The sequence below is a fragment of the Colletotrichum aenigma genome (genome assembly GCF_013390185.1).
Source record: "Colletotrichum aenigma strain Cg56 chromosome Unknown KSG_Cg56_contig01, whole genome shotgun sequence".
NCBI classification, from domain to species: Eukaryota; Fungi; Ascomycota; class Sordariomycetes; order Glomerellales; family Glomerellaceae; genus Colletotrichum; species Colletotrichum aenigma.
Window position 1 is genome coordinate 5,262,142 of NW_023500907.1, and position 25,462 is coordinate 5,287,603.

The 25,462-nt window shown below is 53.6% G+C and overlaps 9 protein-coding genes across 9 annotated transcripts; 5 read left to right on the forward strand and 4 right to left on the reverse strand.

Annotated features, from left to right (window-relative positions):
• Positions 1–1,123: 1,123 nt before the first annotated feature.
• On the forward strand, positions 1,124–1,426 carry CGCA056_v001387 (uncharacterized protein; the record flags this gene model as incomplete). Its single annotated transcript, XM_037316647.1, has 1 exon — positions 1,124–1,426. One exon carries the CDS (start codon positions 1,124–1,126, stop codon positions 1,424–1,426), a length of 303 nt encoding a protein of 100 aa, XP_037184945.1.
• A 1,200-nt stretch (positions 1,427–2,626) lies between these two features.
• On the forward strand, positions 2,627–3,080 carry CGCA056_v001388 (uncharacterized protein; the record flags this gene model as incomplete). The annotated part of the gene is made up of 4 exons (XM_037316648.1): positions 2,627–2,655; positions 2,717–2,737; positions 2,839–2,944; positions 2,997–3,080. The coding sequence occupies 4 exons, from the start codon at positions 2,627–2,629 to the stop codon at positions 3,078–3,080; spliced, it is 240 nt and encodes a 79-aa protein (XP_037184940.1).
• Positions 3,081–6,949: 3,869 nt separating this feature from the next.
• On the reverse strand, positions 6,950–7,942 carry haox (Hydroxyacid oxidase; the record flags this gene model as incomplete). Its single annotated transcript, XM_037316649.1, has 4 exons — positions 6,950–7,347; positions 7,413–7,489; positions 7,550–7,732; positions 7,782–7,942. The coding sequence occupies 4 exons, from the start codon at positions 7,940–7,942 to the stop codon at positions 6,950–6,952; spliced, it is 819 nt and encodes a 272-aa protein (XP_037184939.1).
• Positions 7,943–9,367: 1,425 nt separating this feature from the next.
• prlL-13 (MFS transporter prlL) lies at positions 9,368–11,524 on the forward strand (the record flags this gene model as incomplete). Its single annotated transcript, XM_037316650.1, has 9 exons — positions 9,368–9,616; positions 9,688–9,789; positions 9,849–9,937; positions 10,009–10,084; positions 10,144–10,190; positions 10,433–10,500; positions 10,574–10,802; positions 10,865–11,095; positions 11,194–11,524. The coding sequence occupies 9 exons, from the start codon at positions 9,368–9,370 to the stop codon at positions 11,522–11,524; spliced, it is 1,422 nt and encodes a 473-aa protein (XP_037186010.1).
• A 308-nt stretch (positions 11,525–11,832) lies between these two features.
• CGCA056_v001391 (uncharacterized protein) lies at positions 11,833–12,747 on the forward strand (the record flags this gene model as incomplete). Its single annotated transcript, XM_037316651.1, has 1 exon — positions 11,833–12,747. The coding sequence occupies one exon, from the start codon at positions 11,833–11,835 to the stop codon at positions 12,745–12,747; it is 915 nt and encodes a 304-aa protein (XP_037186011.1).
• Positions 12,748–13,039: 292 nt separating this feature from the next.
• Positions 13,040–14,878, reverse strand: CGCA056_v001392 (uncharacterized protein; the record flags this gene model as incomplete). The annotated part of the gene is made up of 5 exons (XM_037316652.1): positions 13,040–13,836; positions 13,911–14,175; positions 14,230–14,639; positions 14,718–14,746; positions 14,796–14,878. 5 exons carry the CDS (start codon positions 14,876–14,878, stop codon positions 13,040–13,042), a joined length of 1,584 nt encoding a protein of 527 aa, XP_037186012.1.
• Positions 14,879–15,397: 519 nt separating this feature from the next.
• On the forward strand, positions 15,398–16,958 carry FCK2-3 (Cytochrome P450 monooxygenase FCK2; the record flags this gene model as incomplete). The annotated part of the gene is made up of 2 exons (XM_037316653.1): positions 15,398–16,316; positions 16,375–16,958. 2 exons carry the CDS (start codon positions 15,398–15,400, stop codon positions 16,956–16,958), a joined length of 1,503 nt encoding a protein of 500 aa, XP_037186013.1.
• A 245-nt stretch (positions 16,959–17,203) lies between these two features.
• On the reverse strand, positions 17,204–18,480 carry CGCA056_v001394 (uncharacterized protein; the record flags this gene model as incomplete). Its single annotated transcript, XM_037316654.1, has 3 exons — positions 17,204–17,793; positions 17,849–18,368; positions 18,463–18,480. The coding sequence occupies 3 exons, from the start codon at positions 18,478–18,480 to the stop codon at positions 17,204–17,206; spliced, it is 1,128 nt and encodes a 375-aa protein (XP_037186014.1).
• A 1,657-nt stretch (positions 18,481–20,137) lies between these two features.
• SMU1 (Serine/threonine-protein kinase SMU1) lies at positions 20,138–22,561 on the reverse strand (the record flags this gene model as incomplete). Its single annotated transcript, XM_037316655.1, has 1 exon — positions 20,138–22,561. The coding sequence occupies one exon, from the start codon at positions 22,559–22,561 to the stop codon at positions 20,138–20,140; it is 2,424 nt and encodes an 807-aa protein (XP_037186015.1).
• Between the last annotated feature and the right edge of the window lie 2,901 nt (positions 22,562–25,462).

Here is a 25,462-nt window from a genome sequence, read left to right on the forward strand (position 1 = left end):
TCTTGAACGAACAGAGAGTTTCATTTCCTTACTATGCCTTTATACTCAGGTGTAAAGTGGTCTTCTGCCAGTCACTTTGTTGTTATGATGATTCATCTAAGTGCAACGCGTCATTCGGTCAAACTACAAGCAATACAAGGCGGCTGATGAACGTGCCATACCCAATCAATCAACCCAATTACCTTCTCCGAGCCATCATTTTTGTTGCCGCTCGGGAGCTAATGTTGTGCCAAAGTCTTCACATACGGAAGTCACGCACTTTGGTTCAACGCGGCCTCCAGGCCGCCTGAGCACAAAGGCCGACAGCCGAACTGAACTCTCGTTGACGTGTTAAAACTCGTTCCAAGCGAAAGATCAGCCCTTCATCGGGTTGAAGCAGACTCGGTTGAAGCAGACTCTGAGCCTATGAACCTCGGCCTGTTGCCGGTGTGGCAGGCGGCCGAGGGCGGTCTGAACATGGATCCAATCAGGAAGTGGAATCACGGTGTTGGTTAACTGGTGTAATGTTTTTAGCACGTAGTGCGTGAGGCTCATGTTGTGATGACTGCAGAACAATGTTGAGCTGCTGTTCTGGACCCGCCTATCTTCCGTGCCGGTATGAGATGCGATGGAGTACGCGCCTCCCGTTTCCGTGAATCGACAACAGCTGTCTATAGTGACTCTCGCCTCACGGATTAATACTACCGCGCCTAATAGAGACATTCCTGTTAATTGGCACCGGAACCCGCATCTCTAAAGCATCGATCGCGATGGTTGTAACATAGGTGCTACGTTGATCTGCTGGCCGACGAGACACAAGCCTGCGGCTCCTCGCAAGTGACGCAACATTGAACCCCGCCTATGCGTAAAAGTCTATTATATCATGGTCTGATTGTATCGGCATTGTGGTGTCAGGTTCTGAGGTCGGTCGATGAAAATTTTTGGTTGCTGCCGAATGAAACAAGCTCAGGCTTGGGAGGAGAAAAGGATAAAAGCAAGAGACAAAGTCATCACTTCGAAATCTCAAGCACTCCACACCAAACATTATACTCCAATAAAGCTTGATACTTGAATCTGTACCGCCGTTCGTTCCTTTCCTAACATCCAACATCACCATTGCTGACCACACTCCAGAAAGTCGACAATGAAGATCTCTATTCTGTCACTCACCACTCTACTCGCAGCTGTTGCTGTTGCGCAGAAGCCGGTGACCGAAGACGAAGCGAATGCCTGGCAGTCGTGCACTTGGGCTCTGCTTGACAAGTTCAACAAGGGAGACGACGGTTCCAAGGCTGCCTGCGACCTGTGGGGCTGCTTGCAGCTTATGTCTTCTCGATACCACCGCGGCGGAGGCCTTACGGTACTTTCCAGGGCCCTCGATCCCGTTTGCGGCGTCACCAACTTGGGTAGCAATCTGCTGCCGAAATGGGACATGTTCCAGGTATGAAGACTTTGCAACTCAGATGCAATGTACTGACCAGAGCGCAGCATCTCTGAGAAACCACGGCAGGACACTTTCAGGGTGGCCACAACACCCAGGTGAGCAGCAAGCAGGGCTGACACTCAAAGTCAAGAACGAGAAGCCCGCTGATCTCGTAGAAACACGCGGCTGATCACTCGAGGGCTTCAAATTATCTCCAGGAAGGAAAATGTTCTAAGCAGAGTGTGGACTGCGTATCCAATTTTCATCGGCCCGCTCTGCTATGCCAAGCTTGGGATACATTTGGAAGTTGACAAATAAAGTTTCAGGTTCTAGGATGTTTCTAAATAAATCAACTTGCCTTTGACTTTGTAATGGTTTATTGGTGCTATGCATCTGCACTGTTTTGAGTACGGAGGAGGGTGCCTTGTCCATGATCTTGACGTCGTTGATCGGGCCGCGGAGGCCTGAAAAGGGGCTGGCGATCAAAAGGGCGCGTTTAGTTGAAGTCATCGCTACTAAATTGAAGACTCTGTGGAAAATGATACTGGTACACAATGGGGTCATGATCCATGTGCTCGGGAATCAACTACACACATACCATTGCCTGCATGCAAACGTTAATCTGCTTTGACCTGGAAGCTTAGAAGCATCAATCAGGCTCGCGGCAAGTTTCACCGATTTATCAGCTCCTCGATTGACGTTGTTCGTACAAACACACACTGGAAGCCGTTTTCTGGTCTTGGCAGCTTTGTGATTACCGGACCACCCGCATGCCAACCGCACTCTGCCCTTCTTCACCCGCACGTGGTGCTATGAGAACGGCGCGGAATTCCTGCTGCCTAAATGATGCAGGATATGTGATTGAACCTGCATATACCCCTGGAGCTGCGTTGGCGTTTGAGGGGCCAACGCATGCACATAACTGTTGCGGTCAGCAGATGTTCCTGGGGAGCACGCGACAGCCTTACCATTACATTCCATGGCGATGATTGCCCATCGTTGAATGCCATTGCGGAATATTTGGAATGTACCGCGGTCTGTGTGCCATACTATGGTTTTGAAGCAAGGCCTCGGTGCCCAAAGTTGTAGTTTCTGCGAAGTCTGCCGAGCAGTGAAAAGTTCTCGTGGCAGGGGAGGCTCATCTCTTGCATGGCAGTTTGCCAGGTTTGTACATCACTGGGTGGAGCAGTTTACACAACGTGACTGTGACTGACAGCGTGTACCATGCAGGCACTCCATGTGGGAGCTCGTAAGTGGGTTGTGTCAAACACATTTCAGCCACGTCATATTCATGATTACCCCCTACGTACTAAGAACACTCGGTCTTCCTCTCTGGAGAGTGAACTCTGCGTGAACTCTTCAACATTCTCCGAATGACCGTGACGGTTCATCAATTAGATTCCTTGAGTTGTAAGACAAACCATACATCTTTGCAAGACAACGACCGCTGAGTGTTCTGGAAGTTCCGCAACGAGGGAAGGTCACTGGCGAAGTGAGACGCCGACCGAGGCAAGGTATAGCAAAGTGATAAATCATGTCAAGGTAAGAGTTTTCTTACTCAAGTGAAACTGAATTGATTCTAAAGCTCCCATAGATTAGCGGTCCGTCATCGAGTAAACTTGCTTACCCTCGACGGGCCCTCTCTGCATGTTTCGAAGTCTCCATCGGACAGCGCTGAGCAAGACTAGCCACCAACGACAAAACTCTTCAAGACGTGAAAGACTCTAGGAGAACTCAAAGTCCGGCACCTTCATCATGACCGAAGATGAGGAGCAGACGTACGACGGGCGAGACAGCCCGGAGATCCCTTCACCCGGGACCGATCGAATCCTGTTAAGGCGGCCAAGCAAAATAAACCTTGGGAATATGCTCTTTCATCTATACTGTGAGACGAGAGACTTGGACACACTTGACGAGGCAATATCGACTGCAACACAAGAGGTTTCCGCGGTACCTCAGGTTGATCCCAACCTAGCAAGTTGGCTAGATGACCTTGTAAACATGTTCCTATGCCGACACGAGGAGACGGAAAGCTTGGACGACCTTGAAAATGCAATATCGAATGCAAAAAGAGCAGAATCAATATCTACCAAGGCCAATCACGACCCCGAACGATTACCATGGCTGGATGATCTTGGGCACATGCTATTCCGCCGATATGTGCGGACAGGAGATGTGGATGACCTTAACGTCGCGATAGCGGGTACGAAGGAAGCGCAACCAACGCCCACATCGAATGGAAACGATCAAAATCGAGCAGGCTGGCTAAATGGTTTTGGGGGAATGCTGTTCAGCCGATACAAGTTAACAGGGAACACGGACGACCTCGAGGCTGCGTTGTCAAATATGAGTCTTGCCGTCTCTTTGACGCCTCAGAATGATCCCGTTCTACTGGGTTTATTAAACAACACCGGGTCTATATGCTCTAGCTTGTATGAGGAGACCGGAAACTTGAGCTATCTCGAAACTGCAGTGTCTTATGCAGAGCAAGCAGTCTCTGCTACGCCCAAGAATGATCCCGACCTTACGAAGCGGCTACACAACCTTGGACTGAGACTATTGCGTCGCTACGAGCGGATAGGAAGCCTCGACGACCTGAACTCTGCAATATCGATGGTAGAGCAAGCAGTCTCTGTCACACCTGAGGGCCATTACGGACGACCATCATATCTTAACAGCCTTGGGGGGTTGTTGTTGAACCGATACGATCGGACAGGGAACAGAGGCAACCTTGAAGCTGCAATACTACATACAGCTCAAGCGGTCTCCATTACGCCCAACGACCATCCCGATATATCGTTGTGGAAGAACAGCCTTGGCGATAAGTTATTCCGCCGATATCAACGAACAGGGGCCATGAATGACCTTAAGGCCGCACTGCTGAATACGACGCAAGCAATCTCTAATACACCTGAGAGCAATCCTCACCTCGCAACATGTCTAAATAGCCGTGGAAACATGCTTTCAAGCCAATACGAGGACACGAGAAACATGGACGACCTCAAGACTGCAATATCAAGCATGAGGAAAGCGGTCCAAATAACACCCAACGGCCACTCCAACCGGGCACGACTACTAAGCAACCTCGGGCTTTTCTTATTCCGCCAATACGAAAAGACAAATGACATGGATATTCTTGACGATGCATGGCGGACTGCAAAGAGTGCTGTTGATGAGACACCCAAGAACCATCCTGATTTGGCTAAATATCTAAGCAACCTCGGGGATGTACTGTTCTGCAGCTACGAGCAGACAGGAAACATCGAAGATCGCGACTCCGCTCTCAGCCTTTTCGAAGAATCGACAAAATGTCCTACCGCAATACCTGTTGTGCGGGTGCAAGCGGCTCGATGGGCTATTCGGATTTTACTAGACTTGCCGATGTGGGAGCGGGCTTGCGAATTGGCCCAGGACGCAGTGAAGCTTCTTCCCTCTGTTTGTGACCGCTCTTTGGACCGGCAAGATCAGCAGCACGCAGTTTTGCAGACCGCAGGACTTGCGTCCGACGCGTGTTCTCTTTTTGCAAGGACGGGCCGTGTAAGTCAAGCCCTTCAACAAGTAGAATTCGGACGGGGCCTCATCCTCGGTTACTTGATCGACAACCGTAGCGATGCCTCCGCCTTAAAGAAGGATCAGCCTGATTTGGCGAACGAATTTGAGCGATTACGGCTTTTGGCATCCCAACCCATCGATGATGTTGTAGAGCCTAGAGCCCGCGACCACTTAATTCACGAGCGCACGGAAGCACATCGCCAATTGGAGGACTGCCTGGATCGGATTCGTCGTCATCCTGGCCACGAAAGGTTTCTCCTAGAGCCAACGCTGGACGAACTGCTTCAGTGTGCCACCGAAGGACCGATTATCATTGTAAACGTCACAAGCATTAGCAGTGATGCTATCATTGTTTCCAGGTCCGGTTGCAAAGCGATCAACTTACCAGAGATCACTCCATCACAGGTTTCGGTCTTGGCTGGCGCCTTCGGAATGTCCAGATCAAAGGATGGATATGGCGAGAAACATGTTCGAGACATCAAAAGCGAAAGAGACGTCACGGCAAGATACAGCATCGAGTTCTTGTCTTGGCTATGGAGAGTTTGCGTGAGGCCGATCTTCACGGAGCTTGATATCGCTCTTTCTGCGGAACCTCCTCGGGTGTGGTGGATTGGCACAGGCGTCGCCAGCTCGTTTCCGTTCCACGCTGCCGGCCTTTATTCGGATGGATCTCGAGAAGATACGCTAAGTCTAACAATTCCCTCCTACACTCCGACAATAAAGTCGCTTGTGTATGCGAGATCCTGTGCAGCGAGGGATAGCGACAAGCACGCGAAGGCTTCGGTTCTAGTCGTTGCGATGCCTGAGACGCCTGGCCAGAAATCACTCTCTGGGGTTATTAAAGAAAATATTGCTATTAAGCAAGCTCTTGGAGATGTTTTCAAAGTTGAGTGTCTGGAAAAACCATCGGCGAAAGAGGTAATGGACAGGATGAGACAGTCAGATATCGTTCACTTTGCGTGCCACGGATCTTCAGATCGCGCAAACCCTTCGGACAGCCACCTGCTTCTGCAAATAACTACCTTAGAAGGGCCATCCTTGGATAAACTTACTGTCCAAGCAATTTCAGAAAAGCGAACCCTTGAGAAGGCGCGCATTGCTTATCTCTCGGCATGCTCAACGGCAGAAGTCAAGGATGGGCAGTTCGCCGACGAAGCCCTTCATATTGTTAGTGCCTTCCAGGTGGCTGGATTTGGGCACGTAATAGGCTCCCTTTGGTCGGCCGACGATGAGACTTGCATTCAGGTAGCAAAACTCTTTTACGAGTATTTGGCACAAGATGGACGGAGGAATGCTACGAATCGAGTCATCGCGGAAGCATTACGTTATGCTACGCAAGAGGTCCGCTCTGGCCGAGATCCGATTCTATGGGCACCATACATTCACTCCGGTGCCTAGCCGTCTACCGTCGAGCCCACAATCAGTCAATAGAAAGTCGGATGCCGCGATGGTTTGATCATGATTTTTCGGGATTCAGGGCTGAGATGAGCGTTGTTAATGCTGAAGGAGACAACAGTTGTATCGGTGTCGTTTACTGCTATTATCATCTTCAAACATTCGAGGATATGTAGCGATGTTGCTCAGCACGAGACTTTTGCATCAATAGCGTAATCTGGTGTGGGGAGTAGACCTTCAGACTCTGGGCCGTGGTGATATTGCGGTGGACAACACAGCCTAAGCAAGACAAATCCGACGGCATATGTCTATAGACGTTTGATCCCGAAGTCATCTTCCCTCGTCACCCCGAGATACGATCGGCCAATTTCTGAAAATGGAGCTTACTCCTGCTAGTGCCATCGTCTGGCTCAGCTCTCTCTCCAAGATGTTCAACACTGCAGAAACACCGTTTTCTCCATCGTAAGCCAGTCCCCGAAGCACTGGACGACCAACAAGCACGAAGTCTACGCCCAAGGTTATCGCCTTAAATACATCACTTCCCCGCCTTACCCCACCGTCAAGAATCGCAGGTATCTTGCCCGCGACGACCTCCACAATCTACAGCAACAGCTCCAGAGTGGCAGGCACGCAGTCCAGCTGTCTCCCCCCGTGGTTGTAAACCACGATGCCATCAACCCCGTAGTCAACTACAAGCCTCGCATCCTCAGGTGACATGATGCCTTTAACAATTATCTTCATAGACGACACAGAACGAAGGAACGGTATCGTGGTCTCCCATATCAGGGCTGAGTTAATCAGAGCGCCGCCGGCGGAATCGGCGATATCCTTGGCCTCTTGCTTGGTTCGGGCGTCCATTAGGATGCGATTCACGGTAGCTGCACTAGCTATGGGCTTCGTTCTCAGCTGCTTTTCGGCGAGAAGGCTGCGGCGCTCAGACAATCTGCTGCCGAGTATAGGAGTATCCACGGTGAGAACAAGAGCAGTACAGCCAGCGGCTGTTTTTGTGAGTAACGGCTTAGTTCTCAGGAGCGGACGTGACAGGGAACAAGAATCAACTTACCCTCGGCACGTTTGATCCATTGTACGCTCTTGCTTACGTCGGTCTGAAGATATACTTGCACCCAAAGTGGCGGAGACCTTTACAACTTCTCTCGAGCATTAGCTACATTCTCTATTGGTGTAGACGGGCCGGCCGACAGAGTCATATTCAGATTCATCTTGGCCGTTACTCTTGAGGTGTCTATTCCCCCGTTACCACCAGCTAGTTTTTGTCTCGCTGTTGGTGCTACCCCCTCGGGCATAGAGTATGTACGACCAAGTAAAGCTGTGTCGGTGTTCACATTGCTCACGTCTCTCAATACACGTGGAATGACGAATAGTCTGACAGGTCAGTTTCTTCCATGATCTCCATCGACTAATATAACCCTACCGGTTGAAAGCACTGCTGTTCCTTTCCAATGCCCTCTCCTCGTCCGCAGCCCTCGCGAAGTAGTCCCAAGCAGAAGACAGCATCTTTCTCTCTGTTATGTCTTGGATCTCTGCCGTCGTCAGAAGGTCCTCAAGATCGCTCTTCTCACTGTGTCTCGTCATTTCGTCTTCTCACTGAGTTGTGTTGAATGTTCGATAGTATCCCGATCAATTGTCGTAGGATTCCAGTCAAATAATGAATCAGAAGCACCGCCTTTGACATGCTTGTTTCGCTGCGTCATTTGTAGTTTTGACCACTAGCTACCAAATGGACTTGCCTGATCATGCAGACAGCCCTAACGGCCATGGGGCTCTGGCGTGCTTGATGGTATCTCTGGCGCAAGAGGAGAAGTATGGGGCAGTAGAGCAGGGCTACATTCCATGTTAACGTAGAAACAAGATATGGTTGGTTGTGGATATGCCAAGCATATGGTTGGTACAGGGTTGTACAGACCTGCATATCCTTTGATAGTCTTTACAAGAGAAGATAGCGTATCTTTGAAAGATGGATATAAAAAGAAGCGGGTTTACTGGCCCCAAGCAATTCTCGTAACAAGGGGATGTTTTCCCGACAGTGGTACTGAAGAACATAAGGAAGACTTGGCGGCGATCGTGAGATTTGGCGTTGCTCGCATCTAAGATTCCGACGTTAAAGTTCGTTTTCTCCATGCTGTGCACTACCCCTACTACTATGTGTTGTCTTCCATGCGTGTTTCTCGTCCTTCTTTTTCTTTGCAGCCAGTCGTCCTAGATATACTTGAACTTGCAGAAACCCTAAGAATTTCGGTGTTAACCTCTCACATCACCCACCTATGGCAATGTGCCCAGACTTTCTAAGGTCTACAGCCATCCTACTTGCCAGTAATTTCCTGACATGGCCAGGGTCAGCGTAGCGCAGCTGCTTTTATCTACAAGATAGTAAGGATGAATGAATCAAACGTTATTCGCCCTGCAGGTTGTCTGCGGATGCCGTTGGATGGATTCCTTAGAGCACGCATGGACATCGCGACGCAGTAAACATCATTCGCAAAAGGTGTCGATAAAGATGGGCCCTCTGCTACGGGCCTGGCAATCCGTCAATTTGAAGCTCCGTTACAAAGAGCTGAATCCGAACGGATTCGATGTTTGTCGCGGCTTGGTAACTGACATGGAAGAGCTGCATGGCGGATGACCCCCCACAAACCGTGCGACGCCTTTCCAATGCAGCACCGTGATGCAGCCCACTGGATAAGTTCACGAACGTTCAAGCCAGTCCCCTCTTGAAAACTCTGACTCTAGGATTCTCAACGCGATCATTCAATAAAGGTACTGAGCGCGTGCTTCTTCTTCATGATGGCGTGACTAGCTACAGCCTATCGATACTCAACTGTCTTGATGGCAATTGCATGCTATTCTTCCTGTTTATATGCGGCTAACCTCATCATGTATGAGGTTTCTTCATCACAGGCATTGCCATGATCCATCGCTACCTCTCCTTACGCATAAGCTCCACCTTCGCCATTCCTCATATCTGCTGTAGTCGAGGGGGATGACCACTCAGGCTTCGTCATGTCGCGAACTCAGGAAATCTCGGCGCTGTCGGTGGATGAGCCACCGTCTTTCCATCTCAAATTCAGAACAGCCATCCGTGGAGAGGAAGTCTCGAATGCCTTCGGAGCGGATGAGGAAATCAGCCGAGAGACTGCTCTGACAGCACTGACTGCGGCAGAGGAGCGGAAGTTGATCCGCAAAGTCGACTGGCGATTGCTACCTCTTCTGTCAATGCTGTATTTGATGAAGAAGATTGATGAAAACAATGTCAGTACGCAGCGTTTCTTTGGTCAACTCACAACATGATTGGTTTTTTCTGACTTGGAAGTTTTGCATAGGCCTCCAATGCTCGCATTATGAATAAGGGAACGAATGAAAACATACTGACACAACTTGGAATCACCTCCGACCAGTTCGGCATGATTAGCATCCTATATACCGTCAGTAACGTCCCCGAAAGAAGGGCGGGTGTCGACTTAAGCTGACGTTGGCGAGATAGGTCCCTTACATTTTAGCAGAGATTCCGTCAAACTTGGTCTTGAAAAGAATCAGTCCTTCCCGGTGGCAGTCAAGAATTATGATAACCTGGTGAGTAGTTGTAAACGAACAGCAACATTTTGTTGTCTGGCGAAGCTGACGGTATGATCTCTGATTGTCAGGGGCCTTATCACGGCTTACACCTCCGCAGTAACCAACCTGGCAGGACTCTACACCGTGCGTTTCTTACTTGGACTGGTAAGCTCTGAGAGATAACAAAACTGAAATGCTTGCATTCATGTCTAAGTATGTTCTAGGCAGAGGCGGGGATGTTTCCCGCTATCATCCTCCAGCTCACCTACTGGTATCGTCCTGATGAGATAGCCGTGAGGCTCGTCTGAATCTGTTAGCCTCACCCTTTCCCCTTGTATTTCCAGCGCTAATTATCGAAAGTTACTGTCGGAAATGTCGCAGGTATAATAGGAGGAATTCTTGCATACGCTTTCCACCTCGTCTCGGGAGCTTACAACATTTCTGGTTGGCAGTGGTAGGAAATCATTCTGCAACAAGGTTCACTTGCTCAATCTGCTGACTTCAATTTGACAGGCTATTCATAGTACAGGGAGCTCTGACCATCGTGCTTGCGTTTGTGGTCTGGTTCTTCCTGCCTGATTGTATGTTGAGCGGTGATTGGCATCACCTGCAACCAAACCACCACTGCGTTGTTTTGGACTGACTTGAACAAAGTTCCTGCGACAACCAAATGGTTGTCACCGACAGAAAAGGCTTTCCTACAAGCACGACTACCTCAAAAATCTCCAAGGGCTGTCGAAAGGAATTTCGTCTCCAAGGAGATTCTCATAACGCTCCGCGACAAGAGGCTGTGGCTTTTTACGCTCAGCTGGGCTCTAATGACCACCGGTAGCAGCGGCGTCAAATTCTACCAGCCAACCATCATTTCCAACATGGGTTTTAGGTGAGACAACTAACTCAACTTGCACTCAACTTGCGCTCTCGATACTAACCGTGGAAAAACAGTGGTATTACTACTGCCCAGATTCTCAATATACCCATGTCAGTCGTCACGATTGCTCTCCTTCTGGGCTCCGGATGGGCGTCCAACAAAGCAAGAATTCCGGTCCCTCTATTTCCGATTTTCAGTTGCGTCATCACTGTGGCTTGCTATTCCGTTCTGGTTGCCTATCCTCACGACATCGGTGTCTACATTGCCATGATTATCGGGAATGCATTCTCTATCGCCTGGTTTCCGTAAGTAAACTTCTCCACTCCCATTGCGAGCGACGCTCTCTAGCGGTCGTCTGCCACTCAACCTATAAGATCATCTTGCTCACTCTGTGTTGGGACAGTATGATGTGGTCGTGGCGTTCTCAAACTGTGAATGGAGCAACGGGTTCTGCATTTGCTATCGGTTTCGTGAACAGTTACGGACAGATCGGTGACGCTATTGGGCCGCAGATGTTCCAAGATGTCTATGAACCGCGGTATCAGCTGCCATTTGGGCTTGCCATGGGACTTGTAAGTCTTTGCGGGTTGACAAATGGCTATACCTGGTGGGTTACGCGTCAAACGGAAAGAGATACGAGGAGACACAAGCTTGCCAGACTGCAAGCAAAGCTTCAAAATCAGGCCGTTCTCGACGACGTGACTGATGTTGATCTGAAGAGAGACGCAGCTTGATCCTCTCGTGGGTACAGCCTAGTCTCAATTCACTCAATCGACATTAGCAAGCATTGTACATGTACAGTACTACGCCACTTGGTTATGTACCTTAGTGAGGAAAGTGAAGCCATCACAACTTCCCAATCAAGTATTGAAGGTCTTCTCACATAGTAGTTTACCTATACGTCTCAATTTAGTATATAACTGGCCAAGGGGGGTGGTAGATCATCTACCCCACATGTCATGCATGGTCCCTAACCACTTTTGAAAGCACAAGTGAGGGGATATGCAACCTCCGCAATCAACTACAACCAAAACCCAGCACCATGACTTCCACGCAACAAGACCATATCGTCCTTCTAGTCGATACTCCCTTCTTTGACAACCTTCCCGCCTGGGTTACCGACAACTTCACCGTCACCCCTGGGGGCTACCACGATGGCCAACCATCTCGCAACAAATTGGTCATCTTCGCCGATGGCACCTACCTTGAGTTCTTCAACTGGTACGATAAGCCACCGGCTCTGGATAATGAGAAGTTGCCGATGAGATTCTGGGGCCCTAAATCCCCGGGGCTGATCGACTTCGCCATCACCGATACAACCCACTCCGCAGAACAATCGGTGGGGACGGTCAACGGACGATTGTCCGAGGGGCCCGAGAAAGACGCCGGCCTTGGCGTCAAATTCGGCAAACCGATTGCGGGCTCACGCAAGAAGGCTGACGGTGTGGAGATCAGCTGGAAGGTCACGCGGCCGGAGTTCTCCCAAGGCGACAAGACGCCCGGCCAAGAGCTCTTCGCCGACGGCAGAATCGACGTCCCGTTCTTCTGCCACGACGTCACCCCGCGAGCAGGAAGGGTTCCAAGTGAGGACGAGAAGAAGACAACACACCCTTGTGGTGCCACTGGCATTGCGGCCTGCGAGATCCTCGTGCCCAAGCACCTGCTGACCGAGTACGCTCATGTCTACTCCAAGATTCTCGGCACCAAGTCCGAGCCTGCCGCCGGACAGAGCTCGTACACCTTCGACATCGGCGTGCCGCAGGGGTCTTCCCGATCCGCGGTGGTAGTTCGCGCTGCTGAGACTGAGAAAGACGTCAAGCGCATGCAGGAGAGGGGAGTTGGCTTCTCCGATCTTATTCTTGCCGTCAAGGGCGATGCCCCTGGTGGTGATGCGAAGCGCCCGTTGGGCTCCACGGGCATCGAGTCTACGATCTGGTTGGAAAAGTCGAAGTCTTAAGGTGTTAATGCGTTTCTGTTCAGACAGTTCGCTCTGGTACTTTTTCATTGCCAATTCCAGATCTGAGGTAGATTTTGGGTTTCCCATTCTCTAAGAACGGCTTCCCTTGGAGCTCATTTTCTCTCAAACTAGAGTCACTCGTTTGAGACATCAAACATCAAAACAAATTCTATTGAACTTGTCTGCTCGTTGACACTTCACTGCCAGGAACGCTCATGTCTGTGCTCCCAGGACATGATACCGGCTTGAACGTGACAAGGACCTAAAGCACGCCTACATGTTGACGTCGGCCTCAACGAGCAATGTCTGCATCGTCCAAGCCCCAAAAGGCCTGCAAGCTGGGGCTAACCTTGAGACATGGCCATCCGACGTGCCTCTCAGCTTCCAGGACTATTTTGTGCAGGTGCCTGGTCTCATCTGGATCTGTGAAAAGCTCGCCCGCGATACCAATTGCTAGGCCCACCAACACCCGCGCCGGAACATGCTCCTCGTTCGACATCCAGATTCCGCAGACGATGCGGACCGATTCCCTAATCTTTTCCTCCTGCGCCTTGACATAGCTTGCTCGCCCCAGGCCCAGACTCGGCGTGCGAGGATCATGCGCCAGGAGGATGATCTTGCAAATCTCCAGGTACTGCCGGCCGCTCACAGCGCAGTCGTGAATGTAGTAGATGTCTGGAAAAGTTGAAGCCCGGTCCTTTGGTCCGATGCCGTCGATATCGTTGAGAGGTTCGAATGAAGAGGGCTTTGCTTGGTCCCAACTGTCCAGGTACCGCCAAAGATGATCCCAGAGATCTGTAGTGCGTCGCTCGTTGCCATATGCGAAGTTGGTGACGCGTGCTGCGTGCGCCGTCATGCGATGCGCCCATATCACATCAGACGCTGGGCCTAGGCCGCCATCGATTCCGCAGTCCTCGCCCAGGAGCTCAACGGGACGTTTGACCATGTTCGCGACAAAGATCTCCTGCCTTAGGACGATGGCCATTGCGGCGTTGCTCAGCTCCGTCGGCTGTAAATTGTGTTGCCTCATACGTAGGAGAACAGGCGCTGAGACCGTATGTCTGATGACCAAGTGGCTGTCGGATGGGTCTGGCATAGTTTCCCCAAAAAGTCAGAAAAATACGATACGATTTTATTGTTCAAACGTCTTGGATTTGACTGACCGGTCATCTCGTCCAGGAGCCGCAGAAGCAACGCGGACACGAGAACCCCGTCTCCCTGCGGTTCCGCCACGTTCCTGTCGTTCAACATCGGAATCAAGATGCCGAGGCACTTCCGTTCGTACTCATTGGAGTCCCATTCCTCTGAGCGGACTGCCTCGAGGTATCTCGCCGAGACGGCCAGGACAGCATATAGTATCCCCGGATCCCGGCGCAAAGTCGACTTGATGTAGGACCCAAAAGGTCCACTTGGCCAGCAGTAGTCAAACTACCTAATGTCAGAAGGCTCTGTTGACTTACTCCAACTGAAATCTGCGCCTACCCAGGGTATCAAAGTAGTGAGGAAGTGTTTCACAAGTTTGGCCTCGTGTGAAGGCAATGGCTGTGGGCGGAATGAAGCCTGGGCAGAGCCATTATCGACATCTAGGGTGTGAGTAGAGCCTGAAGCTTCCTCTTCAATGAGTGGTGGCGCCTCAGATGCAAGTTGCCATGGGGCGTCAACAACATCACCACTGTCCTCGTTATCGGTGGCGGCAAGCAGCGGTCTGTTCGATCTCCTCCGATCTCCCCGTGTTCTAGACCGTGTTTTGGACAAGGGACTTGCGTCTGCGACTTCTACAGGATGGCTCAACCCGCTAAATCGTATTTGAAGTTCGCTAGTTCCACCGCCCCTACACGAAGCGCCCCCGGCTTCGCAGTTTGAGCACGTCTGGCTCCTGCTCCGAATGTCACCTACGGATGGTCAGCATTCATGCCATACCCAATGAATGAGGGTGCGGCTATAGTTCCAAGGCACGGGGACAAGCTCACATTTCTTGTGGAGTGTACGGCATCTATGGCTACGCAAGCAGTCAGAAGGGCGTGTAAGTGCCGCCGAGGCCAACTCACCACGCTCGGGATGACATGCGTAACCTCGAAGCATGGGTCTTCTCTCCCCCGGGCGCGGGGTTGAACTGTTTGATTATGACCATGTCGAAGTTAGATCGGGGCCGAGGGCAACGCGGAGGGATGATGATGGAAAGTCTGGGGTAGAGGCTGTTGGATAAGTCGGGGCTCCTTGCTTTTATGGGTAATGGGAAGAATTGCGATTTGGGGAAGGCGGGCGGATCTTCCAAATGCGGTAATACTCCAACCAGCGCCACGCGATCAACAGTTTCCCAATGTAGTACATCGCTCCGTCCGACGTGCATAAACTACAGGAGTTAAGAAGGTGAAGGTCCTCCACCGGAATCAGAAGGATGGTTTGTTTTTGATGTTAAAAGGTCACGAGCAGCAGTCTGCGGGCTCGTTTTCTATATTGGGTATGCGCCATGAGAAGACCAGTTTCGTCACGATGATCATGGCCCTCCCAGAGGGAAGGAAGAGAGGCCACAGTCGAAAAGGCTAGGACGAAGGATATAAAAGGACAAAAGTCATTCGACGAGCATGATGTCTTTTGTTATTCTCCGTGTCAACTTCTCGTCTAAGCCACGCCCGCAAAGACCGACGCCATGATCGCATTACTTCTATCCCTCACCCTCATCGTCCTCGTTCTCGAGCCCCTGATAACATACCTCCGGGACAAAAAGCGCCTCCGTCGGTTCCCAAACGCTACATACTTCTCCGGCATATCCAACATCCCCTTCATGATCCTTCGCTACCGCGGCTTCCGCTCCAAAGAAGTCCACCGTGCCCACCAACACCACCCGGTCCTCCGACTCGGCCCCAACACCATCTCCTTCTCCTCGCCCGGCGCGATCCGGGCCATCTACGGCCACGCGACCCCCTGCGCCAAGGGCGGCTCCTACGAGAACACCCTCACGCCCCACGCCGGCCTGATCGAGGTCATCGACAAGCAGGATCACGCCGCCAAACGCCGCATTTTGTCCAACGCCTTCGCCACGCGCAACCTCGAGCAGTGGGAGTTCAAGGTCGCGGACAAGGTGCGGCGGCTGACGCAGCGATTGGATCATGCCTGTGCTGAGAAGGGCCTCGCTGTGGTGGACTTTCGCAAATGGGCTAATTTGTTTACCGTCGAGGCCATCGTGGACATTGCGCTGAGCCAGCGGCTGGGATGTCTTGAGAGGGGGGACGATCTAGTGCGTATCACGACGTCCGATGGGGATGAGAAGACTGTGCCGTTCATCGAGGGTCTCCATGCGCCGAGGAGGGCTTTATCGATGATTGTCTGGTCGCCTTGGTGTCGGCGTGTGAAGCCCGTATTGGAGAGCATCTCGGCGCTTTTCAGCACTGGTCGCCAGCTCGGCGAGGACTTCAACGAACTGCTAGAGTGTCTGGTCAGGGAGCGAGTACGCAAACATGAGGCAGGAGAAGAGCTGGATGATCTAGCCACCTGCCTCTTCCAAGACAAGGCTGGACAAGCACGCAACCTGCAATTCGCCGCGATCCAGGGACAGATGAGTACACTCCGTGAGCAGACTCACCCAAGCCACCTCTCCAGCATGCTGACATCCACGAGTGGACGCAGGCTCAGACGCCACGGCGATAGCCTTGACCCACGTCATGTACTTCCTCCTCAAGAACCCAGACATTCTCAAAAGGCTCCGGGAGGAGGTCGACCTCCACGCCGCCATAGACACCGACGGCGTCGCAACCTACGCCAGCGTCAAGAACCTGCCCTACCTCCGCGCCTGCCTCGACGAGTCCCTGCGCCTCCTCCCTCCGGTCTGCACGGGGCTCCATCGCGTTACGCCCCCAGAGGGTTACGAGATCGACGGCCACTGGATCGCGGGAGGCACCGCCGTCGCGGTCCCCATCTACACGGCCCACAGGAACCCAGCGTTCTTCCCCGAGCCTGAGAGGTACGTGCCCGAACGGTGGCTGTCTGAGAAGGCCAAGGACGCGCAGGCTTCCTTCATCCCGTTCAGCGCGGGCGCTCGCGGCTGTATTGGGAGGAACATTACCTACATAGAGCAGATGATGCTGCTGGCCAGCTTGGTGCGGCGGTATGACTTTGGCTTTGACGATGAGGAGTTTGAGCTGGCTCACGAGGAGGCGTTTAATCTTTGGCCGGGCCCCATGCGTTTGCGCATCCAGAGACGACATGTGTGAGGATGCTTCTGAGTAGACAACAGCACAGCGCGGTGGAGGGAGCGAGCCCCATGGACAAGATAGGTTCAATGGTGACATGCCAAACTATATGGAACAATGGAAATGAAATCTGAGAAATTCTTAAGAAAATGCTCCAATGCCGTAACAAAGCAAGCCCGAGGTATCTCTGGGCTAGCTAACTGCTGATAATTATACAAACCTCTCACACATCCCTTCAACGAAAAGAAAACACCGGCCAGCCCCCCTTAAGGCGGCACCCACCCAAGCTCCTCGATCGGCCACTGGATCCAAAGCCGATGGTCCTGGTCCAACAACGTCCACGCCCTCGATATCAGATGCGTCGCCCACCCCTGCAGCCACCACTCGTTCTCCAGCCTCTTGAGCAGGATGCAAAAGTGCGAAAAGATGGCCACGGCCTCCTGCGTCGCGCCGGGGCTCTTGAGCAGCGGCAGAAAGTCCTCGGCCATGAGGTACTTCCACACGAAGGCGTCGGTGATGTCCATGCCGCGGCCGCCGTCCCACAGGAACACGCTCAGCGTGCGCCGCAGCTCGTCGATGGCGTGGTTGTACACGGGCAGCAGCTCCGGGTTCGCGCACGTCTTGTTCACGAGGCGCTGCAGGTCCGCCAGCAGGTCCGACTGGATCTTGGACTCGTCGCGCGTGTGCATGTAGCGCTCGCGCCCGTGGGTGAACATGGGCAGCAGCGGCCCGGTGTAGGCGCGCGGGTCGAGGATCTTGAGCAGGCCCCGCGTGCCGCGGAGGAGGAACAGCCAGTCTGGGAAGGAGGACTCGCCCATGATCAGGGAGTCGGACGATTTCCGGGGACAGGCGAGGGCTGGAGAAATGATCAGGAGTTTGACACTGCAATGAGACGTAAGGGGGAAGCGTACCGAAGAAGATGGTGAGCACGGAAAAGAGATACAGCTTCTCGCAGTTCTCGCCGTCCAGGGCTCCCATCAGGCCCATGGCCGTCCGGCTGGCCATTTGGTGATAGGTGAGCGCCCTGCTGATGAAGAAGTCTCTCCGTTCAGGCCTGTGATGGGCTAGGTGAAGCGCCGACACGGAGAGCAAGGCGCGCATGACGTAGTCGCACTCGAGGGCCAGCCGCACGACGGGGACCTTCCACATCTGCCGGACGACGGGATCGGTCGATAAGGTCGTGTAGGCGAAGGTGGTGAAGTTGTGCATCAGCTCGAGGTCGATGAGATTCAGCGACAGGTCGTCGACGCCTCCGCCTCCGCCAAAGCTCGGGATTGAACCGCCGTGGGTGCCGTTACTCGGACCCTGAGACTCGGTGCCCCCCGGCGACCTCGGGAGCGATGACGCGGAAGGCTGCCGTTGGGACTGGAGAAAGTCGCACGGGACCGCGTGCTTGATACAGTTCCTGCAGGATGGTTTATGCTCATCGCACTAAAATGAGAGTGTGTCAGTATGGGATTTGTGTAACAATGATGAGAGACAGTTCGGCCGTTCCACACACTCCTCATGAGTGAATGAGACCGACCAGAGGAACTTGCGACATGAGTGAGAGGTCTCACATATCATTTTTTTCATCACAAACAAAAAAAAACACCCACCTTGATTTTTCGATTCTTACACGTCCTACAGCCCGTCCTTGATTTTGGATGTGAGCGTCTCGAAACCACCGGCGTCGCATTCGCATTCGCCGCCGTCGACGACGCGACCACGGTGCCTCCCGCACCCATTGTCGCAGCAGCGCCGGGCGTAGTGGCCGTCGCCGTCGGCGTCGAGTCCGGCGCCGAAGACGACCCTCCGGACCCATCCATTGGGCTGTCCATTCCGGTGGGATGGAGGCACGGCACGGCAGCCAAGACGGGGGCCCGCGTTCACGCACACACACGCTCACTCGTTGATGTCGCTAGCGGCGGATCCGATCGGGCCTTGCAGTTGCAGTAGTGAATCCAGAAAATGACGACGACCGGCACGCATTCGGCAGCCGGCGCGGTAAGCAGGAGGACCAGGGAAAAAAAATAACGGGCGCGCACTGGGGGTGGACGTTGAGTTGCAGAGAAGGAAACGTTCACGGTACGTGGTTGACGGCGGCCTCGTTTTTCTCGGATATTGCACTACGAGGCAATGCGAATACGAGGCCGGCGGGGTTTCATAAGAGGGGAAGGGCAGGGGCCGAGCGGTCCTCTAGGCAGTTGACACCATACCTTAAGCTGGAGTTGGGGGCCGGCTGAGAGCTTCTTCGCTCCAGCCATACACGTCTGTCAGTCGACGCGCTATTACAGGATGAAGGTTGCGACATAAAAGAAGCTCACCTCCACTCCGGCTTTTGACTTCGTCCAACGCCTCACACCCGCCGGATTGAGTCTTGCTTGAACAGGTAACATGAAAGTCATCTGAAGTGATTGGTAACTCAGCCCGAGATTTTGTCCGTTGATCCTCTTTCCATTGAGACTATCTATCAGCGCTGTTTGGCCCCTCTACTTGTGGTATTGCGTCTCTGAGGCACGAAAACAGCGCGCTCGCCCTCCTTCTCGACTGCCTTGCTCCTTTCCGCTCAATGGAACCACAGATGTCACGGGTCATTCGTTCCCTCTAAATTACCGCTCTCCCTCCTCAGTGACTAAACAACTATGCAAATGTGACCGAGACCATTAGCAAAAAATCCCATGCCGCCATGATGATGGGATGAACGAAACATTTTGTCGTCCCGCGTGAGTGAGAAGGGTGTCAAGGATATCCGCGTCGATTCAAATGGAGAGATTCATGAGTACGTCGTCGTAGTGAATGGGTGAGAGGGAGCTTCGTGCAGGGGCGCGCAGGTCGGGTCTTCTTTTGTTTTTCTGTCCCAGGTGTGATTGCACGAAATCACCACTTCCGTAAACGCCGCTTGTCACTGCTGGTGCAACGGCATCTCAGTGAGCCTATTCAACCCGAAATGCACACCAGCTTATTTGGCATGCTTCTTGAATGCGAGAAGCTCGGAAAGGCTGCCGAGCGGGCATCCGTGCTTGAGGAAGTCGTGGGCTAGAAGCTCGTCCGCGGACGCTCTGCTCTTGACGTCTACGCACAAGCAGACCGACAAGAAGGCCTTGAGCTCCTTGCTCAGCTTCTCGGGCTTCTTGAGGCGTGGCGTGCCGTTGGTGGCAATGAGGTACAGAGCCTTGAGGGGCTCCTCGTTCAGGTAGGGCGGCTCGGATTCGATCATCTCAATAGCCATGATACCCAGCGACCAGATATCGACCTTGGGGCCGTACTCCTTCTGCTTGACAACCTCGGGCGCCATCCAGTAGGGTGTTCCCACCATGGTCGCGCGCTTCGACTTGGTCTCGGTGAGCTTGGCGCAGAAACCAAAATCGGCTATGGGGTTCGTTAGCAAAGGTATGTGGGCCTTGGTTTGGGGTACATACTGATCTTGACGTTTCCACGTGCGTCCAAAAGGACGTTGTCACTCTTGATGTCACGGTGGATAATGTTCTGGGAGTGAAGATGTTGCAAGCCGCGGCAAGTCTGCTCAAGTTAGTGACAACGTACGATCTGCGTGTGTTGACTGTGCTCACCTCCAAGCAAATGGTGGAAATTTGCTCCTCCGTAATGCTGGGGTTGTTGTCGATCACGTCCGTCAAAGCACCACCCTCCATGTACTCCATGACAACCCAGAGCTCGGCGTTGTTGTTGCGCAGGAAGGCGTCGAGGAAGTTGACAATGTTGCGGTGTCTGCTGTCCTTCATGACCATGATCTCGTTCACGATCAACTCCTTTCTGGGCTGGTGAGCAAGATCCATCTGCTTGATAGCGACCTGAGCCTTGATGCCCTGGGCGCGCAAAACCTCACGAGCGATAGGCGAGACAGCACCCTCCTTGACCTTGGCGACGTAGACTGAACCGGAAGCACCTTGTCCAATCTTCTTTTGCTTGGAGTAGGAGAGATTCGGGTCGTCCTTGGAGACAGCCTCCTTGAGCTTGGCCATGACCTCGCTTTCGGACATGGTGGACATGCGTACGTCCTTCTGGCGCTCTTGCTGGGTGGGCTTGGCCGTCAGGGCAGCCTCCGCGGCCTTGACCGCATCGCTCTGGGGTGCGGGCTGGGCCTTGGAGACGTTCAGGGGCTTGACAGGAGCGGGCAGACGAGATGGCGGTTGAGCCTGGGCCTGAGGAGGTTGTCTCTGCTGCTGGGGGCTGCCGTTGGGGGGATACCTCTGCTGCTGCTGCTGCTGCTGCTGGCTGGGCTGGTCTGGACGGGGCATGCGTTGCTGCTGGTTGGGGTCCCGCATCGAGCTGGAGCTTTGTTGCGACTGCATTGGTGGTCGCGCAGGTTGGCCGGCAGTTGGCGGCGACGGTGCCGGGCGCTGGGCACGCAGACCGTTGATCTGCTGCTGCTGTGTCGGCTTCGGTGCCGGGGGTGCTGCCCTGGAGGGGTTGTATCTGTCCGTTTGAGGGATGGACGACGATCCACCGCCGTAGCCACCAATCTCCTGCTGAGCCATGGGCGTCTTGGTCTTGGGAATGGAGGCGTTGAAGACCTCCAAGTCCCTCCGATTTTGCTCCTCGATCTCGCGCTCTCTCGCACGCTGCGCCTCGAGCTGCTTGAGGCGTTGCTCCTCGCGAGGGTCGGGCTGGTAGTTGGAGGCCATGCCTTGCATCTGCATGCGCTGCTGCTGCGACTCGGTGGGCGACGGCCGCCGCGGCTGGTTCTGTGATGAGGGCTGGGTGTTGTAGCTGGGTTGACGCTGGGCCTGGGAGGGCGGCATAGGGCGAGGCGGCGCGACGCCGGCACCACCACCTCCATACCCAAGCTGCTTGTTTTGCTGGTTGGCGGCGGGGGGCGTGGGGGTGAGACTGGAGTATTGTTGAGGGTTCTCGGCGCGCTTGGTCAGGTCGGAGTAGAAGTCGAGGACCTCGAAGACGGCCTGAGGGTTACGCTCATAATCCTCCTTGGTGATGGCGGAAGAGTTGAGGAGCTTCGACCATTCGGGCGGTAGGCCGACGAACTCGCCGGTCTGGGGATCGAAACCAACGTGGACAGCGTGGGAGAAGTTGGTGGGGTTGCTGACACCGCCCATTCCAGGGCAGGCGCCGTAAATCAGATCAATCCATTCGTACAAGTCGTCGTCGCTCTTGACACGAATCTGCAACGTCTTGGTCTGGCCGTCGTCCTCACCGGGGCTGTTGGAGGAGCCGCTGGGGTTCCTCTTGATCTCAAAGATGGTGCCGGCGGCTTCGACACGGCCGACGTTGACGACGTCCTTGAGGAACAGGGTGTAGGAAACCTTGCCACCCTCTGCCTTGTGGAAATCGAGCGACTCTTTGCGCAGGATGAGGTATTTCTGCTTCCATGGGTTGATGAAGTTCTTTGACTCCTTCACGGAGGCCCAGCCCTCCTTCTTGACGGCAACGCCTCCCATACCATCCATCTGGTTCGACTGTTGACGGGCGATCGGAAGGGAGATGGTGGAGCCGGTGTAGGTCGAAGTCGCGGTGCTCCGGATGGGGGAGATGGCCATGTTGGCCATGTTGCCTGGTAGATTATTGTTGGGAACGAGATTTAGACGTGGTCGATCGGTCGGAGGTCGTGGCGCCGGGCCTGGGTTCATGAACTGGCCGGACGAGTACACACTGCGTTCGTTAGCCATGATTGCGCAGCGTGGACGACGACGGAGGCGGGCGCGGTCTGCATGCGATGGAAGTGTTCGACTGGGTGGAACGACTTTGTGGAGGATGACAAGCAAAAGAACAACAAAGTAGTGTGAAGTTTTGCCGCCGACGACGAGCGGGTGAAGCGAAGGACGGCAAAAGGGGGGGTTGATTGGGATATGGAGAGGCAAAGGTGTGGAATGGGAACAGCGCAATTAGCAGGCTGTTGGCGGTTGACAATCGGTGAGGTGCGCCATGACAGATCGAGTCGAAATTAACCCCACTTCTAGCCTCGCTGAAGGAGTCGAGTCGAGTCGCTTCGCTGCTGGAGGGAGGCAAAGAGACAGGCAAGACACCCAGGCACTAGCAGTGTGTGTGTGTGTGTGTGTGTGCTGTTACTGTCTGGTGTGTGTGTGCTGTGCGGCGCAGTACTGACTGCTAGGAGGACTGGGCTGGGCTGGGCTGGGCTGCTTTTTGCTGCCCGCTTTCTGCTTGGGCTGGTTGTTGCTTGTTGCTTGGTTGCTGGCTGCTGATTGATGCGTGGTGCCTGCAAGCCCAACCTAGAGAGAACCGGCCGATTGCGGTAGAGGGAGGGACGGGAGTAGTGGAATGGGGGGCGGAGAGGCAGGAATCGGGATTAGGGATGGATGGGATGCAGCCCAGCAGCAACGGAGGAGGGGGAAGGGATGATGCAGGTGCTAAGATGTGGGTGCAAGTGCAAGTGCAGAGAACACGGACAGTACCTAGACTGAAGACAGACAGCCCGACAGACAGACAGACTAGACTGACGAAATGCGATGCGATGCGATGCGATGCAATGTGGTGCAGAGCCGACGTTTGCAAAATGCACAGCGTCCAACGCAGGCAAGGCGAAGCAAACCAAGGCAAGGCAAGGTCGGGTCGGGTAGGAAGGCAACGGAAGACCAACAACAAACCAAGCAAGAGGGAGATGCTTACCTGTTCTGCGTCGCCATCTCTTCTCTTCCAGCTTTCCTCGCAGGGAAATGGCAGGCGATTACAGTTTAATAGAGGCGGGTTGTTTCTGTGGCTGTCCTCGGATGTGAGCCCCCGGGCAATGGCTTAAGGTATGGAACACGCGATGTTTCGTAGACTGGCTGGTACTCTGTACTTGCGCCTCCTGAGGCTCCGCTAATATGCTGGGCCTGCTGGGCCTGCTGGGCCTGCTGGGCCTGCTGTGGGCTGTGGGCTGTGGTTACCGTTACGCCCTGGGCCTGGTTCGGACGTCAAGATCCTTGGGTATCTGTTCCTCTTTCTTTTTCTTCTTCTTCGTTGGCCTGCTACGCTGCTGTTGCCCCTGTCGCTCCTGTGCAGGTATCTTTAGAATGGGGAATGCAATGGAACAGGGGCATGTAAGTAGTGAGTAGCGTAGCTGTGGGCACCGCAAGCTTCTCGAAGGCTATCCGTACCGGGCCAGAGACTCTTTGACGGCGGGTTGATGGATGATGGCCAAAGAGTGGCCAAATAAGGGGGCTGTTGCCAAACAATACAAAAGCTTGACGACGGTGCAGCGGTGCCAGCAAAGTACAGGATGGGACGAGCAAAGACTCCTAGGATGGTGAGGAGGAGAGGAAGAAGAAGGGGAAAGAAGGATGAAGCAAGCGAGAGAGCAGCGAGATTCAAGGACGACAATCCGATGGGGGTGTCTGTCTGGCAGTGGTCCGGTCTTGTGTGTCTGTGGTTTGGAGGAAAGGGGCGACACACACGCCTTGTTGTTGGACGCCTTCTAGTCGTGGTCGATCAGCCGAAAGGAGGGGAGGGGAAGCATGTGCAGCCCAGGTCAAACAGAAGTACTGTATCCGTATCCGTACACCACTATACCTAAGGTAGGTATTGTGCAGATACAGCTGCAGCTGCAGTCCATCCACTTGGACTCCTGCTGGAGAGTTGCTGAAGACTCTCTGACGCGGTTGAGATGAAGATAAATCTGGATGACACGGAGAGGCGGATACACGGTCAGAATGCAGAATCAAGGCCTGCAATTGGGGCCTGGAGTCCAAGCCAAGAGTTGATGCGTCGAGGCTATTTGGGGAGAGGCATGTACTATGTAGGGCGGCGTCAAGGGGTCTTGGTTGGTGGTTCATGGTCTTTGGTCTTGGCCAAACGGATGCTGTCAAGCGCGCGATTCTCTCTATCTCTCTCTTAATACCTACCATCCACAAGGCATATGCAAAAGTTCGAAACGGGCTATTTGCAGCAAGGCTAGGAGAATTATTAAGGGTCTGCTGCATGGGATCCGACCCGACTCCAGCGTGGCACAATTCGCAGCAACGGACATTTTGACATCGATATGGTTGACACCGCTGCGGAAAGTGACCCAGACGGTACCTGCCTCGCGGGACGCTTTGCTGCTTCCTCACGTAGCGCCGTGCCTAGCGGAAGGGAAAATGGGAACATGCAGGGGAGTCGACCTAAGGGCCACCAAGGGTGCTTGGAAAAAAAGAAGACCAGGCCTGCCAGGAAGACACCTGAAGTCTGAACCTGAAGGTGGTGCAGGTGCAGGGAAGGGGAGGGAAGAAAGAAAGAAAGAAAGAAAGAACCAAATCTACGCAGTACCTTGCCTTGGGTACAGAGGTGGAGGGGGACATGTTCCCTGGACGCATCGAATGGAACTGAAGACTTCCCGCACGGCTGGCGAATGAGAGGCCGCCATCTACCGGGGAAGTCACATCTTGCTGGTATCCGTAAGGTTGGGCAGGAATGGATTCGTCTTCATCATTCCCATCTGTTGGTTTCCCCTGACACCGCTGCTTCGTTCTTCGACTTCCACTGCTCACCCGAATTTAAACAAGTTGGCTTGGGGCTGGCGAAGGCACCGCGTGCTCCATCTTGCATCTCGTTCTGTGCCATCTTGATCATCTTGGCTGGCCTCCAGCCACTCA